This window comes from Salmo salar, chromosome ssa01, assembly GCF_905237065.1.
Source record: "Salmo salar chromosome ssa01, Ssal_v3.1, whole genome shotgun sequence".
Lineage (NCBI taxonomy): Eukaryota > Metazoa > Chordata > Actinopteri > Salmoniformes > Salmonidae > Salmo > Salmo salar.
In genome coordinates, this window is record NC_059442.1 from 163,494,655 (window position 1) to 163,511,642 (window position 16,988).

The window sequence follows — 16,988 nt, forward strand, 5'->3', positions numbered from 1 at the left end:
ACTGCCAGCAACGGGTGTGGCTGAAATAGCCAAATCCACTAATTTGAAGGGGTGCCCACCAGAGGAGGCTGCTGAGGGGAGGACGGCTCATAATAATGTCTGGAATGGAGTGAATGGAACACTTGTGTTTGATACCATTCTATTCACTCCATTCCAGACATTATTATGAGCCGTCCTCCCCTCAGCAGCCCCCACTGGTGTCCACATACTTTTGTATATATAGTGTACGTCAACTAGCGTTTACATTATTTCATACACGTATACAGTTGAATGTCAGCTACAAACAGCTGTCTAATTGTTCAAACGTAGGACCACATCACCACAATATGCCTGACAAATAATTGCTTTTTTTCAGATGTAATTTTTTTATGGACATGGTAAAATTCATTAGATGTCAATGTTACAGCTATAGTAAAACCGTGCTAACAATGACAGGGAGTAAGACCACAGGCTTATTAAAACATTTTTACAATTGCTGATAAAATGAATGCTTTCATTTATCTTCCAAGTCGATGATCTCAACAGTACACTATTACTAATAATGCTGATATGTTGATTTACCCATATCCAGTGTTTTCCATCTCAAACGTCACGTTCAACACAATCTCTCCTGGATTTGTGTTTTTGTTATCAACTGAATTACAGCAGGTTGTGTCACATAGAATCATTCCCCCTCTCTGTTCATCTCTCCCTTACACCTTTCCCCTTCACCCCCTCTCTGTTCATCTCTCCCTTACACCTATCCCCTTCACCCCCTCTCTGTTCATCTCTCCCTTACACCTCTCCCCTTCACCACCTCTCTGTTCATCTCTCCCTTACACCTCTCCCCTTCACCACCTCTCTGTTCATCTCTCCCTTACACCTCTCCCCTTCACCACCTCTCTGTTCATCTCTCCCTTACACCTTTCCCCTTCACCCCCTCTCTGTTCATCTCTCCCTTACACCTCTCCCCTTCACCCCCTCTCTGTTCATCTCTCCCTTACACCTCTCCCCTTCACCACCTCTCTGTTCATCTCTCCCTTACACCTCTCCCCTTCACCACCTCTCTGTTCATCTCTCCCTTACACCTCTCCCCTTCACCACCTCTCTGTTCATCTCTCCCTTACACCTCTCCCCTTCACCACCTCTCTGTTCATCTCTCCCTTACACCTCTCCCCTTCACCACCTCTCTGTTCATCTCTCCCTTACACCTTTCCCCTTCACCCCCTCTCTGTTCATCTCTCCCTTACACCTCTCCCCTTCACCACCTCTCTGTTCATCTCTCCCTTACACCTCTCCCCTTCACCACCTCTCTGTTCATCTCTCCCTTACACCTCTCCCCTTCACCACCTCTCTGTTCATCTCTCCCTTACACCTCTCCCCTTCACCACCTCTCTGTTCATCTCTCCCTTACACCTCTCCCCTTCACCACCTCTCTGTTCATCTCTCCCTTACACCTCTCCCCTTCACCACCTCTCTGTTCATCTCTCCCTTACACCTCTCCCCACCACCTCACTCTCTCTCTCTCGCTTCCTCTCTGAGGTGCTTGCAGTTCGTTCTCTCACGGCTCATTGTTGACACATGCAGTGGGGCCCTTGTCGCTGTCCACAAGGCCTCCACTGTGGTCCACTAGTCCAATACAACCAAGTGACTCCCTAGGCTCCAGGTAATGTTCAGTAGGGCACACTGTAGCAAAACAATTTGCAAGAAAAAATGAAAATCTGTGTTCTTATTGGACATGTTCAGGTAGCTCATCCTCCTTTCAGTTTTGTCACTGCTGAACACGACCCAGGTACCCCTTCCCCTTCCTGCCTCTGACTCACTGTCTCTGACTCACTAACGAGGAACGTTTAGATTCAAAATGGGATCATCCCCTTCACCTTCTCCTGCATAATCTCCCATCCCATATTGACACGACCAAGCCATACCTGGGAGTGCTACATTTATTATTGAAACAGACCCATTCATCCAACACCCACACTGAGCGAAACTGAGCAGCGATCAAAGAAGACCTGTGCAGCATATTCAGCAACATGCTCCTGCTTGTCGGCACCAAAAGCATGTAAGGGGAGGCTATAGGATGACCAGTTGCCCGTGATTGTGTTCCCTCCAAATAGGATGTAACTGAGATTCTAGATGCTTAAAGTGGTAATTCAGTGTTACAGTTGTTTGGATTTCAGTGCTAGCTTGTTTGGATATTCATGACCAGTTATGACAGAAGATTAGTCTGGCGACTTTATGTGAGGTCAAGTAGAAGTAAGGAATTACTGCTCCCAAATGTTATTTTTGTATAAAGGGCATTTACTAAAGAAGTATGAGTTATAAATCTTTATACTATTGTTCCAACAGGCCTTGTCTTGCCGTACTTGCAATGCTTCCTGCCAAAATACAGTATGATTATGACTCAACAACTTGCACAACACAGTTCATTTTAACATTTTAGAATGTACTTAAATAAGCCCATTTCGAATGACACTCTGCTACACTGGAAGTATTCACAACCCTTGACTTTGTCCACTTTTTGTTGTGTTACAGCCTACACACAATACCCCATAATGTCAAAGTGGAATTCATTTGTTACAAATTAATTAAAAATAAAAAGCTGAAATGTCTCGTGTCAATAAGTATTCAACACCTTTGTTATGGCAAGCCTAAATAAGTTCAGGAGTAAAAAAAAGTCACACAATTACTTTCATGGATACACTCTGTGTGCATTAATAGTGTTTAACATGATTTTTGAATGACTACCTCATCTCTGTACCCCACACATACAATATCTGTAAGGTTGAGTAGTGAATTTCAAACATAGATTCAACCACAAAGACCAGGGAGGTTTTCCCATGCCTCGCAAAGAAGGGCACCAATTGGTAGATGGGTAAAATAAAAAAGCAGACATTGAATATCCCTTTGAGCATGGTGAAGTTATTAAAATCTATGGCAAGACTTGAAAATGGCTGTCTAGCAATGATCAACAACCAACTTGACAGAGCTTGAATCATTTCAAAAATAATAATGTGCAAATATTATACAATCCAGGTGTGCAAAGCTCTTAGAGACTTACCCAGAAAGACTCACAGCTGTAATTGCTGCCAAAGGTGATTCTAACATGTATTGACTCAGGGGTGTTAATACTTATGTAAATAAGATATTTCTGTATTTAATTTTCAATAAATGTGCAAACATTTCTAAAAACATGTTTTCACTTTGTCATTATGGGGTATTGCGTGTAAATGGGTGAGACATAAAAACATTTTGAATTCAGACTGTAAGATAACAAAATGTGGAATAAGTCAAGGGGTATGAATACTTTCTGAAGGCACTGTATATGGCCAATATTCACCCAGTTCCATCTCAAGATAGCAATTCATATTGAATATGGACTGATACAAGCTATGGCAGTGTATTAAGGATAGTACTACAATCATAATGGAAGTGTGATCTGTAGGGTCTGTACAGACATGTGGTTGAGCATGCTCCAGAAACCCCTAAGGAAACGCTCTGTCACACAAGCAGGAGGACGGCACTGACTAAAACTGGTGGAACATTTCTAAATTGGTAGTATGTGGTGTCAAAGCCATCGCCATCCTATGTATGACCCTATAGGAAAGCCATCGCCATCCTATGTATGACCCTATAGGAAATGTGAAGCAAATGTGGGAAAATACATCATGATTTTTACATGGAGCACATGTGCTCCTAAATTGAAAAAAAATGTAGGAGAACATAAAGAAACTTAGGAGCACAATGACAAACATTTGGGGGATTAATGATAAGAATTGCCAGCAATTACAAAATATAGGGTTAAAATGCACAAGAAAATAGATTTTAAAAATGTAGATGTAGCCTACATTGGGCTTATATGAATCCTAGCTACTTTTGAAACACATCTCCTGAAGAAGCTCTCCTTTTCCTTTCCTTCTGTTCCACTAAATCTTCTCATCTTGGTGATGATTAGTTTTTCTAGGAGCACTGGTGCTCCCAAATTAAAATTCCAGGTAGCACAGCAAAATATTTAGGAGCATATGCGACCAAAGTGGTAGCACTGTAGACCACCCAAAACCCACATAATGATATCCAACTATATATATTCCTTAACCTGTGGTAAAAGATCAGGAAACTGAAGTTATGGCAACCAGCATGATATTATCTAACTGTCTGGCCTTTCTACTTACTGATGCTGGGATAAACACTTTTAACAATAGATAGAACTACAGTACGCTGCTATAATGAGTAGCCTAACTTTATCTGGGACCTAATGATTTGTTAGTTTCAGCTCAGTGGGTTAAAGTGGTTTTAAGTTGTGTAGACAGTCAGAGTTGTCTGGTCTGTCAACTCTTTCAGCTGCTAGGGCTGTAGTGGGTCAAAGGGAGGGGAAGTGTGAGGCAGGTGGTTCAGGAACTATCTATCATGTGATTACAAGGTTTAGTGTCTAGTGTGGTCTGAATAATGTACACTGTCAGGTGTGATAAGCCATAATGCTACAGTGCCAGTGGTTGTCATATATCCAATGAAATGGAAAATTGTAGTTTGCTCTTAGGTTAGGCTATTGGTCAGATAATTGAGCAATATTACAGAATCATCCATTTTAATATTATAGCCTTCTGCTAACATATACAGATGACCAACATGTTTTAATTGTCAGAGGTAGATCTACTTACAAAGCAAATGTTTGAAAAGAAAACAACATGACAAGTTATGCTTTACATCTGAAACACGGCAGGTGTACTTCAGACTATGTAACCAATTGTAGGAGTGGAAAATAGATGAAGTGATTTTTAGTAGCGCATACTAAATCACAAGGCGTTACTTACCGTGTAGGCTGAATACGCTCCTCCCATCCAACTTACCAAGATGCAGATGTAAACTTTGTTGCATACGAACTATTCCAGAGTTGACTGGAGGAACACTCAGGAGAACTGCAGGCTGACGACACTTTGGAAAATACTCCGGCGTTAGTTTTATTCAAGGAATCGATTTACTACACAGAATAAGACATGTCTGAGCAGAAACAAGGGAAAGAAAGGGAGAGAGGTGGAAATAAAAAGGGTACAGGTAATAAAAAAGATAAAAAGGAGAAACCAACGGACAACTCTCCACCAGGTAAGTTGTCATTACTTTGATTTCTTAATACGAAATAATTAATTGCAAAAGTAGGCCAACGGGAAGTTATGGCTATTATGTAACGTTATCTATTCCAAGCCGGTATTTATGAAGTAGAAAGTCGAGGTGAGTTCTACAGGTGTTTGACTGACGGTAACTCAAGGCCACGAGCCTACGAACTTCTATTATTCTATTACGTCTAATGGAAACACATTTCTTCTATTATTCTATTACGTCTAATGGAAACACATTTCTTCTATTATTCTATTACGTCTAATGGAAACACATTTCTTCTATTATTCTATTACGTCTAATGGAAACACATTTGAACATTATTCGAATATATAAATGATTTGCCTTGACTAAATGTGACTAGAGTAAGTTTGTTTGGATACAATTGTTGTTCCTTTCATAACCAGTTTAAGCTGAAAACATTGTCTTCTTGGTGCACGTGAGACACATTGCAGTGAAATTTTAGCAAAACTTCCCAGTTAATGATTTAATTGCATTGATTTTAATCAAGTTAAAGATTATTTTTTTGGCATCGCAATGTACGTATTGAAAACTTGAATAGTAAAGTAGGCGCCCATCAAGACTCGTTTATATCACAGACCTGTGATTTGACAGGTGCAACCCATTTTAAATTCCTGATATACCTGATGAACTGTAGTTCCAAGTCAAAATGCATATCATTGATGCAAAGAAGTGGCTGCTATCCAGGGCTTTCTTTAACTGTCAGCCGTGGGAGTTCAATTTCTCAGAATTGCAATATCTAGGTCAGATCATTGTTTAATACGGGGAACTTTCATGGCTAACAAAAGGAGTGGCAATATCTTGGCTTTGACACAATCTTACCCAGCTTTGATCCATATTGTTTTGTTTCCTGCTTGTGGCATTGTCCATTTGTTGGCAGATGTGGAGTAATTTGGGGGTCTTGGGGGAACTTCCTATTTGACAGGTGTTGGGTCAGTTTTTGCAAAGCTCAGTAATAGCCAGACCTATGCTGCTTTTATCAGCTTCTACTGATCGTTTTATTTGTACAGATTCATAGATCTTTTGTCAACATGATGCTAAATGGAGTGCATTGGATTTGAAACAGCAGACTAACATCTGTGACCATATTGATAGATGGCCTAGCTGTGTGTTTTGCCATATGAGAGTGAATAGTGCACATTGTCAAAGCAGATTCCACTGTGATATACAGTACCAGTCAAACGTTTGGACACTTCTACTCATTCCAGGGTTTTTCTTTATTTGTACTATTTTCTACATTGTAGAATAATAGCGAAGACATCAAAACTATGAAATAACACACATGGAATCATGTATTAACCAAAAAAGTGTTAAACAAATCAAAATATATTTTATATTTGAGATTCTTCAAAGTAGCCACCCTTTGCCTTGATGACAGCTTTTCACAGTCTTGGCATTCTCTCAACCAGCTTCATGAGAAATGTTGTGTATCAATCATGTTCTAACTGTATAGTGAAGTATTGTCCTGTGATCAACATGCACAGTAGTCTGAACGTACAGGTAGAGAGAGGCATAGTGCAAAGCATTGTTTGCTTGAGGCCTTTGACAATGCATTGTTCAATTTCATTTCAATTCAATACACCTTTTGAATTTTTCCTGCCCAAATACAGCATAGAGAGAATTCTGGCCAATGTGTTCAGCACTGCAATAAAATACAGGAATGCCTTCACCTCATTCCTGTACTGAACAGCGATGCATCATAATTACTGACAGCGGTTCATCAAACACATCCATAGCAAAACTCTTCTGTTTGGAAATTGTGTAAATATGCTGCATTGTCTGATTTGTATAAATTAGCACACAAAAATGCTTTGATGTGATTGACAATGACAGTGGGGTTGGGACGATCTTACTGTATGGTCGCTCTCCTCTCTACCAGAATGACTTTGAAGACCATAACATATCCTTTTATGAAATTATAGAGAATTAGACCAAAAGAGGGGGAAAACTCTGAAGTAACCAAGCCAGTCACAATAGTCTTGGGTCTGCTGGTCAAGAAGCCTGGTGATGTCTGGACCGTTCAACTCTTGTCTGGAACACAGTATTAGATCATGGAATTCCTCCCTTACTGGGGTACCATGGCTTGGAATGTTGACTGATCCGTGTAAATTTGCGGTTTGAAAAACGCGGAGGAGTTCCCCCAAAGGGAGCTCCTCCATGACATGGGGAAACAGCTGAAAAGGCTGGCCCGGACTTAGCGGTGTCCCAACCCTGAGCAAACAAAGAGATGGGCATACATTAAGTTATCCCCCTTGCAGTTGTGCTCCCTCTATGCACTTTTATAGCCACAAGGTTCATTTCCAGACAACATATGACTGGAAAATGGCTGTTTAATGAACTCTGTCCATGTTGTTTGGCTTGGTGCTGGTTTCTGATATTTTGGTGCTGGTGTCTGATATTTTAGTGCTGTAATGTGTCATTGACAAAAATATGAACGTAGACGTTCTCGTGACATTTATTTTACTGGACAGATGATCGCATCTTCCTCCTCCAAAAAATATTTAATTCTAGCTAGGTTTCCATGAAATTGGCAACAGACTTTCATGCGAATATTCAAAAATCTGCATAAAAACAATATTCCCCACCAGAGATGTTTCCACCAAATGATAACTGTGCATGATGACGTAGTGCACATAAAAATACATTTTGCATTCAATTCATATATATATACACTGCTCAAAAAAATAAAGGGAACACTTAAACAACACAATGTAACTCCAAGTCAATCACACTTCTGTGAAATCAAACTGTCCACTTAGGAAGCAACACTGACTGACAATAAATTTCACATGCTGTTGTGCAAATGGAATAGACAACAGGTGGAAATTATAGGCAATTAGCAAGACACCCCCAATAAAGGAGTGGTTCTGCAGGTGGAGACCACAGACCACTTCTCAGTTCCTATGCTTCCTGGCTGATGTTTTGGTCACTTTTGAATGCTGGCGGTGCTTTCACTCTAGTGGTAGCATGAGACGGAGTCTACAACCCACACAAGTGGCTCAGGTAGTGCAGCTCATCCAGGATGGCACATCAAATGCGGGCTGTGGCAAGAAGGTTTGCTGTGTCTGTCAGCGTAGTGTCCAGAGCATGGAGGCACTACCAGGAGACAAGCCAGTACATCAGGAGATGTGGAGGAGGCCGTAGGAGGGCAACAACCCAGCAGCAGGACCGCTACCTCCGCCTTTGTGCAAGGAGGAGCAGGAGAAGCACTGCCAGAGCCCTGCAAAATGACCTCCAGCAGGCCACAAATGTGCATGTGTCTGCTCAAACGGTCAGAAACAGACTCCATGAGGGTGGTATGAGGGCCCGACGTCCACAGGTGGGGGTTGTGCTTACAGCCCAACACCGTGCAGGACGTTTGGCATTTGCCAGAGAACACCAAGATTGGCAAATTCGCCACTGGCGCCCTGTGCTCTTCACAGATGAAAGCAGGTTCACACTGAGCACGTGACAGACGTGACAGAGTCTGGAGACGCCGTGGAGAACGTTCTGCTGCCTGCAACATCCTCCAGCATGACCGGTTTGGCGGTGGGTCAGTCATGGTGTGGGGTGGCATTTCTTTGGGGGGCCGCACAGCCCTCCATGTGCTCGCCAGAGGTAGCCTGACTGCCATTAGGTACCGAGATGAGATCCTCAGACCCCTTGTGAGACCATATGCTGGTGCGGTTGGCCCTGGGTTCCTCCTAATGCAAGACAATGCTAGACCTCATGTGGCTGGAGTGTGTCAGCAGTTCCTGCAAGAGGAAGGCATTGATGCTATGGACTGGCCCGCTTGTTCCCCAGACCTGAATCCAATTGAGCACATCTGGGACATCATGTCTCGCTCCATCCACCAACGCCACGTTGCACCACCGACTGTCCAGGAGTTGGCGGATGCTTTAGTCCAGGTCTGTGAGGAGATCCCTCAGGAGACCATCCGCCACCTCATCAGGAGCATGCCCAGGCGTTGTAGGGAGGTCATACAGGCACGTGGAGGCCACACACACTACTGAGCCTCATTTTGACTTGTTTTAAGGACATTACATCAAAGTTGGATCAGCCTGTAGTGTGGTTTTCCACTTTAATTTTGAGTGGGACTCCAATTCCAGACCTCCATGGGTTGATAAATTGGATTTCCATTGATTATTTTTGTGTGATTTTGTTGTCAGCACATTCAACTATGTAAAGAAAAAAGTATTTAATAAGATTATTTCTTTCATTCAGATCTAGGATGTGTTGTTTAAGTGTTCCCTTTATTTTTTTGAGCAGTATATATGTATATTAAACAAAAGTTAAATAGGTTTCCATGGCATTTTCAACTCTACTGATGGTTTTCTCACAACAAAATAGTGTGTTATGTTGCCAGTGTTCCCACTCTGGTCGTGGGCATACAGGGAGCCAACAGCTGGCAGATAGTGTGGGTATAGCCTACATGATGACATTATTATGGACAAAACGGCAGCCAAGTATCATGATCATGTCACCAGAATAAGAAGTCGATATTTATTAGAAAGGGGCATCATGCTGATCACCTTGGAGATGCAGGGTCACCTGGCGGTTAAGAGCGTTGGGCCAACAACCAAAAGGTCGCTGTTTTGAATCCGTGAGCCGCCAAGGTAGGAAAATCTGTCATTCTGCCCTTGAGCAAGGCAGTTAACCCCCAACAACAACTGCTCCCCGGGCGTCGATGACGTGGACGTCGATTAAGGCAGCCCCCACGCACCTCTCTGATTCAGAGGGGTTGGGTTAAATGAGGAAGACACATTTCAGTTGTGCAACTGACTAGGTATCCCCTTTCACCACCCTGTGAAGTTCACAAATTATTTAATCTGTAGCCCAATACACTGCTCGCTTTCCAGACAACGAGTCGTAGTGGGAGGACCACGTAACATTTCTCGCATAATACATTTTACAGACACAAAAAAACTCCCACCTTGTGTATTTCTTTTTTTTTTCCTTTTTCATTTGGACAGTTTACTTACAAATGTTCTGTTTTTAAATCAGACCTCTCAGGCCTTTTTGTATCCAACATGTAAAATCTCTTATTTGTCCACTGTCTGCATTGTGACCAGTTTAGCTGGTCAAATCAAAGTTTATTTGTCACATGCCCCGAATACAACAGGTGTAGACCTTACAGTGAGATGCTTACTTACAGGCTCTAACCAATAGTGCAAAAAGGTATTGGCTGAACAATAGGTAAGTAAAGAAATAAAACAACAGTAAAAAGACAGGCTATAAAAGTAGCGAGGCTACATACAGACACCGGTTAGTCAGGCTGTTTGAGGTAGTATGTACATGTAGATATGGTTAAAGTGACTGCATATATGATGAACAGAGAATAGCAGTAGCGTAAAAGAGGGGTTGGCATGTGGCGGGACACAATGCAGATAGCCCAGTTAGCCAATGTGCCGGAGAACTGGTTGGTCGGGCCAATTGAGGTAGTATGTACAATGTATAGTTAAAGTGACTATGCATATATGATAAACAGAGAGTAGCAGCAGCATAAAAGAGGGGTTGGGGGGGCACACAATGCAAATAGTCCAGGTAGCCATTTGATTACCTGTTCAGGAGTCTTATGGCTTGGGGGTAAAAACTGTTGAAGTCTTTTTGTCCTAGACTTGGCACTCCGGTACCGCTTGCCATGCGGTAGTAGAGAGAACAGTCTATGACTGGGGTGGCTGGGGTCTTTGAACATTTTTAGGGCCTTCCTCTGACACCGCCTGGTGTAGAGGTCCTGGATGGCAGGCAGCTTGGCCCCAGTGATGTACAGGGCCGTACGCACTACCCTCTATAGTGCCTTGCGGTCGGAGGCCGAGCATTTGCCGTACCAGGCAGTGATGCAACAAATCAGGATGCTCTCGATGCCTCCCTATATGCAAATTATTTGACAGATTCTTTCAAAATATTATTTATTTATTTTTGGGGTAACAATTAATGACGCCATAAGTCAATGATGCTAACTGTCAATGATTTGAGACCGGTATAATGGTAATTTAAATTATTTGACCATGCAGGTCTGTTTACACTTGATTTATATCCAGACAAAATGTGTCCCTGGCTTTACTTTACTGACTTTATTGTCCCAATGGGGAAATGTAGTTGCAGTGTCATTAAATACAGTAGACATCAAATTGACAATACAAAGTTAATAAATGACAGAGTATATACGGATGAAAGAAGACAAGCCTGCTGGCCTCACTGGTTGGATAGGAACTGTTTACAAGGGATATCACACCTTACACCTATTATTGTCTACTTCTGTTTAGTTCAAACTACCTCACAATCAGATCACAATGTGTCACTTTCATTTTAATTGTCTACACCTGTCTAAACATGTGTGGACAAGATCAGGACAAAGGGTGCATGTGAGCACCAGGTATAAATTATACCTTTTCTTTAACCTTTTATTTAACTAGGCAAGTCAGTTAAGAACAAATTGTTATTTACAATGACGGCCTACCCCGGCCAAACCCTCCTCTAACCCGGACGACTCTGGGCCAGTTGTGCGCCGCCGATCATGGCTGGTTGTGATACGCCTCTTGCACTGAGATGCAGTGCCTTAGACCGCTGAGACAGAGCCTGGACTCTAACCCAGGATCTATAGTAACACATAGCACTGAGATGCAGTGCCTTAGACCACTGAGACAGAGCCTGGACTCTAACCCAGGAGCTATAGTAACACATAGCACTGTGATGCAGTGCCTTAGACCGCTGAGACAGAGCCTGGACTCTAACCCAGGAGCTATAGTAACACATAGCACTGAGATGCAGTGCCTTAGACCGCTGAGACAGAGCCTGGACTCTAACCCAGGATCTATAGTAACACATAGCACTGAGATGCAGTGCCTTAGACCGCTGAGACAGAGCCTGGACTCTAACCCAGGATCTATAGTAACACAGATAGCACTGAGATGCAGTGTCTTAGACCACTGAGACAGAGCCTGGACTCTAACCCAGGATCTATAGTAACACATAGCACTGAGATGCAGTGCCTTAGACCGCTGAGACAGAGCCTGGACTCTAACCCAGGAGCTATAGTAACACATAGCACTGAGATGCAGTGCCTTAGACCGCTGAGACAGAGCCTGGACTCTAACCCAGGATCTATAGTAACACATAGCACTGAGATGCAGTGCCTTAGACCGCTGAGACAGAGCCTGGACTCTAACCCAGGAGCTATAGTAACACATAGCACTGAGATGCAGTGCCTTAGACCGCTGAGACAGAGCCTGGACTCTAACCCAGGATCTATAGTAACACAGATAGCACTGAGATGCAGTGCCTTAGACCGCTGCGCTACTCAGGAGCTCTTATGGCTCATTTTATTAGTTGTATGACTGTTGCTTATTAATCGACTCTCCTGAAATGAATGTAACAGTGCGCTAACAGTTATAGAACTGTAGGCTAAAGTGTTAGCCTACTGGCCCCTCTCCCTAGTCCAGTCATGACTCAGAGCAGTGCCTCTATTGGTCACAGGAAGCACCACTAAAAGGATTAGGCTGAAACGAGAAGCTCTCAAATATGCAACTATGTGTAAGGTATTGTTTTGTCGGAGGTCATATTTTCTTTCAGTAATATGCTGTATTCCAGGTATTTTTGTCAGCCTCTTCCTCGTCAGTGTCTCCTTAAATGCCTGTCTATTTTCACAGGCGTAACATCATGAGAATGTTAAAGTCCGCTGTCATTTTTTGAATTTTTCGGTTATCTGTGAGAACAGAGCTTTTATCTAAGCTTTTCAACAATTGGGAATGTTGAGAAAGTTCGTGTCAACACCTTGACACGAAAGGGCTCATGTTTCTTGTTTTGCACGAAGGCTAGAATTACTTTTCCTCCATTACTCAATGAATTCCGTCTAATTTCTTATCAGATGAAATATTTTCTTTTAAAGGAAAAGTTCCGGTTTGGGTTGGGCTCCTGCTCTCAGAAAATGATCATTTGGGAAGTGAAAGTATAGCTGCTCTGACTAAGGGAGTTTCCCTTTTGCAAACAAAAGGGCATGAATGAACACACACATGCCCTTTTGTGCCCCACTGATTTAGGTGGGAAACCCTTGTGTGATTCCCTTTAAGCTTTGCCCTGTTCAGGTGCTGTGAGCTCTGTTGAGGTTGGGCAACAGTTGTGTAATAATGACAGACCTGCCCAGAAATGAATGGGGTTTAAGTTTAACCCAGCCCAGAGAGATTGCAGTGTGTCTGGGTCCAACGTCTCCAGAGAGCTCTCGTAACATACCTGTGTCAATGATCTGTTCCTTCAAAGAACACCTGAGTTTGGAACCATGGAGATAAGATTCAGTCCAGCATTTGGATTGAGACTTTAGCTCTCTAATATGAATTTACATTGATGCACATATTTTTGTAAAACGTCAACTTCTGGCAAGTTAAGTGTCTTGAATAGTAAACTAGCATCCTCAACTATGCAAGAGGAACTTTTTATTTGACACGTTGACTTGTTCAAAATGGTTAAAAGAGATTGGTTGATCAAACCGGCTTGTTTTCACCCGGTGAAATCTCTCCTGTTTTATATTTGACGAGGTTGACTAACTTCTGACACCATGTTATGATCTTAGTCAGATATGACTGTACGGCACAGCAGAACATGAGCAAATGGCTCAGCTTCAAAATGTTACTGTTCAATTTAGTGATACCCTGACCTACAGTTGAAGTCAGAAGTTTACATACACCTTAGCCAAATACATTTAAACTCAGTTTTTCACAATTCCTGACATTTAATCCTAGTTAAAATCCCCTGTCTTAGGTCAGTTAGGATCACCACTTTATTTTAAGAATGTGAAATGTCATAATAATAGTAGAGAATTATTTCTTTCAGCTTTTATTTCTTTTATCTCATTCCCAGTGGGTCAGAAGTTTACATACACTCAATTAGTATTTGGTAACATTGCCTTTAAATTGTTTAACTTGGGTCAAACATTTCGGGTAGCCTTCCACAAGCTTCCCACAATAAGTTGTGTTAATTTTGGCCCATTCCTCCTGACAGAGCTGGTGTAACTGAGTCAGGTTTGTAGGCCTCCTTGCTCGCACACACTTTTTCTTTTCTGCCCACAAATTTTCTATAGGATTGAGGTCAGGGCTTTGTGATGGACACTCCAATACCTTGACTTTGTTGTCCTTAAGCCATTTTGCCACAACTATGGAAGTATGCTTGGGTCATTGTCCATTTGGATGAACCATTTGCGACCAAGCTTTAACTTCGTGACTGATGTATTGAAGCAACATCTTAAGATATCCACATAATTTTCCTACCTCATGATGCCATCTATTTTGTGAAGTGCACCAGTCCCTCCTGCAGCAAAGCACCCCCACAACATGATGCTGCCACCCCTGTGCTTCACGGTTGGGATGGTGTTCTTCGGCTTGCAAGCCTCCCCCTTTTTCCTCCAAACATATCGATGGTCATTATGCCCAAATAGTTCTATTTTTGTTTCATCAGACCAGAGGACATTTCTCCAAAAAGTACAATCTTTGTCTCCATGTGCAGTTGCAAACCGTAGTCTGCCTTTTTTATGGTGGTTTGGAACAGTGGCTTCTTCCTTGCTGAGCGGCCTTTCAGGTTATGTCGATATAGGACTCGTTTTACTGTGGACATAGATACTTTTGTACCTGTTTCCTCCAGCATCTTCACAAGGTCCTTTGCTGTTGTTCTGGGATTGATTTGCACTTTTCGCACCAAAGTACGTTAATCTCTAGGAGACAGAACACATCTCCTTCCTGAGCGGTATGACGGCTGCGTGGTCCCATGGTGTTTATACTTGCGTACTATTGTTTGTACAGATGAATGTGGTACATTCAGGCGTTTGGAAATTGCTCCCAAGGATGAACCAGACTTGTGGAGGTCTTTTTTTCTGAGGTCTTGGCTGGTTTTCTTTTGATTTTCCCATGATGTCAAGCAAAGAGGCACTGAGTTTGAAGGTAGGCCTTGAAATACGTCCATAGGTACACCTCCAACTGACTCAAATGATGTCAATTAGCCTATCAGAAGCTTCTAAAGCCATGACATAATTTTCTGGAATTTTCCAAGCTGATTAAAGGCACCGTCAACTTAGTGTATGTAAACTTCTGACCCACTGGAATTGGGATACAGTGAATTATAAGTGAAATAATCTGTCTGTAAACAATTGACAAATGACTTGTCATACACGAAGTAGATGTTCTAACTGACTTGCCAAAACTATAGTTTGTTAACAAGAAATTTGTGGAGTGGTTGAAAAATGAGTTTTAATGACTCCAACTTAAGTGTATGTAAAGATCCGACTTCAACTGTTGTTATTGCTGAAACAACAGGCCCTACCTGGCCCTACCCTGATGTATAATGACAGGCTAGGCTCAGCTAGCAGAGCTCTAGCACACAGTGCAATTAAATGCTTATTTGCAAGTTCATTCTCAACAGTGCTGTGTAAAAAAAAATAAAAAAATTATAATAATAATAATAATAAAAAGGAATTATGAATTCCTAGATGAGTAGAAGTTTTCTGAGTCAGTCGAGGCACTAACTGCCAGTCATTGGGTGGCGAGTCATCTTTCCTTGCATTAGCCTAATTCCTTAGTAATTACTTTCTTCGACAGCTGCACTGACAAACCATTACTCAGATACAAGTTCTGGTGTCCCATTTCACATAGTTTTCTTTGAATAAGCATTGTTGGAATTTTTCTGCTGCTGCTTCATTAATGAATGAATACTGTTGGTGAACAGAACAGTGGGTTGGCAGGTTATTCCAGATTAATACCCTTCCTCATGATGGAGTGGTGAACTTCTGGTCCTGTTGTTGAATTCCTTGGGATTGTGACAATCGACTAATGCCTTCTTTCCTTGACAGGCCCAAACATTGATTTCTAAATATCCTACTAACAAGTCATGTCCCGTACTGCACATTGACAAGGCCTAATTTTCAGTAATCGCCATTTGTACAGTAATCAAATTTTTGTTTGAGGATTAAAGTGGTTGTACAGAATGTTTGCCTCTGGGGGTGCTCTTGAGCTTAAATGGGTCCTTATAGGGCCCCCCCCCCCATCTACCCAGGGAGGTTACTACACCCCTTCAATGACAATAACAAGTGAAATCCAACGGTACGCTGCACATCAATGTGTATATTTTTGATATTTTGAAAAACTTTCTTACATTTTTCCACTGCTACTACGGTGCCGTTAGTGAAGTGAACCTGTTTTTTGTAATGTTTTTTTTAATTTTTTTAAGGAGAAGGGTGCTACCCATTCTGCCTCACTCAGACAGGAAGTGAACCTGTTTCGACCTGCTGTTGTATGACTGTTGACCTGGTTCTGTGTTGCAGCTGAGCCCAAGCTGAAGGAGATGAAGAGTGTGGAGGTCGTGGAGGGGATGAAGACATTCTTGAAGTGCGAGCTCGGAGCGGGGAACCCATCCCCCAAATTCAAGTGGTACAAGGAGGGGGTCGATTTAGCCAGCATCAAGAACAAACTCAAAGGCACCAAGTTAAAAAGAAAGAAAGAGTAAGTACCTCCTCGTCAATCCGTTACAAGATCTATAATACTTACACACTGTCCTTCAAAATGGTACATTTATCTGATTTTAGAAGCTGTTTATTTGTGACATATGCAGAATCTGGCTGGCAGTTGCAGCGAGGAATGATTCATGACTTGGTAGCTTTAGGTTCTTGCTGAGGTGGCGTGAATGTTATTTACACCCACAGCCACCTCTAGTCTCCAGCACGCCTCTGGTGCTGTCTGACGGGGGCTCGACACCTGCTCCATCACCTCTCTGCCATATCAAATTGTATTAGTCACATGCGCCGAATACAATACACCTTACAGTGAAAGGCTTACTTACGAGCCCCTAACCCACAATGCAGTTAAAAAAAAAAATACAGATAAGAATAAGAAATAAAAGTAACAAGTAATTAAAGAGCA

General features: G+C 42.2%; 1 protein-coding gene across 5 annotated transcripts in view; it reads left to right on the forward strand.

Moving 5' to 3' along the window:
• The window catches only part of nrg1 (neuregulin 1), a 163,954-nt gene that overhangs the window by 79,724 nt on the left and 67,242 nt on the right, over positions 1 to 16,988 (forward strand). For 4 of the 5 annotated variants that reach the window (XM_014144433.2, XM_014144413.2, XM_014144448.2 and 1 more), the window contains exon 2: positions 16,394 to 16,571. In XM_014144433.2, coding sequence (XP_013999908.1) covers positions 16,394 to 16,571 — 178 coding nt within the window. Of the gene's footprint in view, positions 1 to 4,811; positions 5,080 to 16,393; positions 16,572 to 16,988 lie in introns of those variants that run through there. The other variant, XM_014144482.2, reaches the window with a different exon arrangement.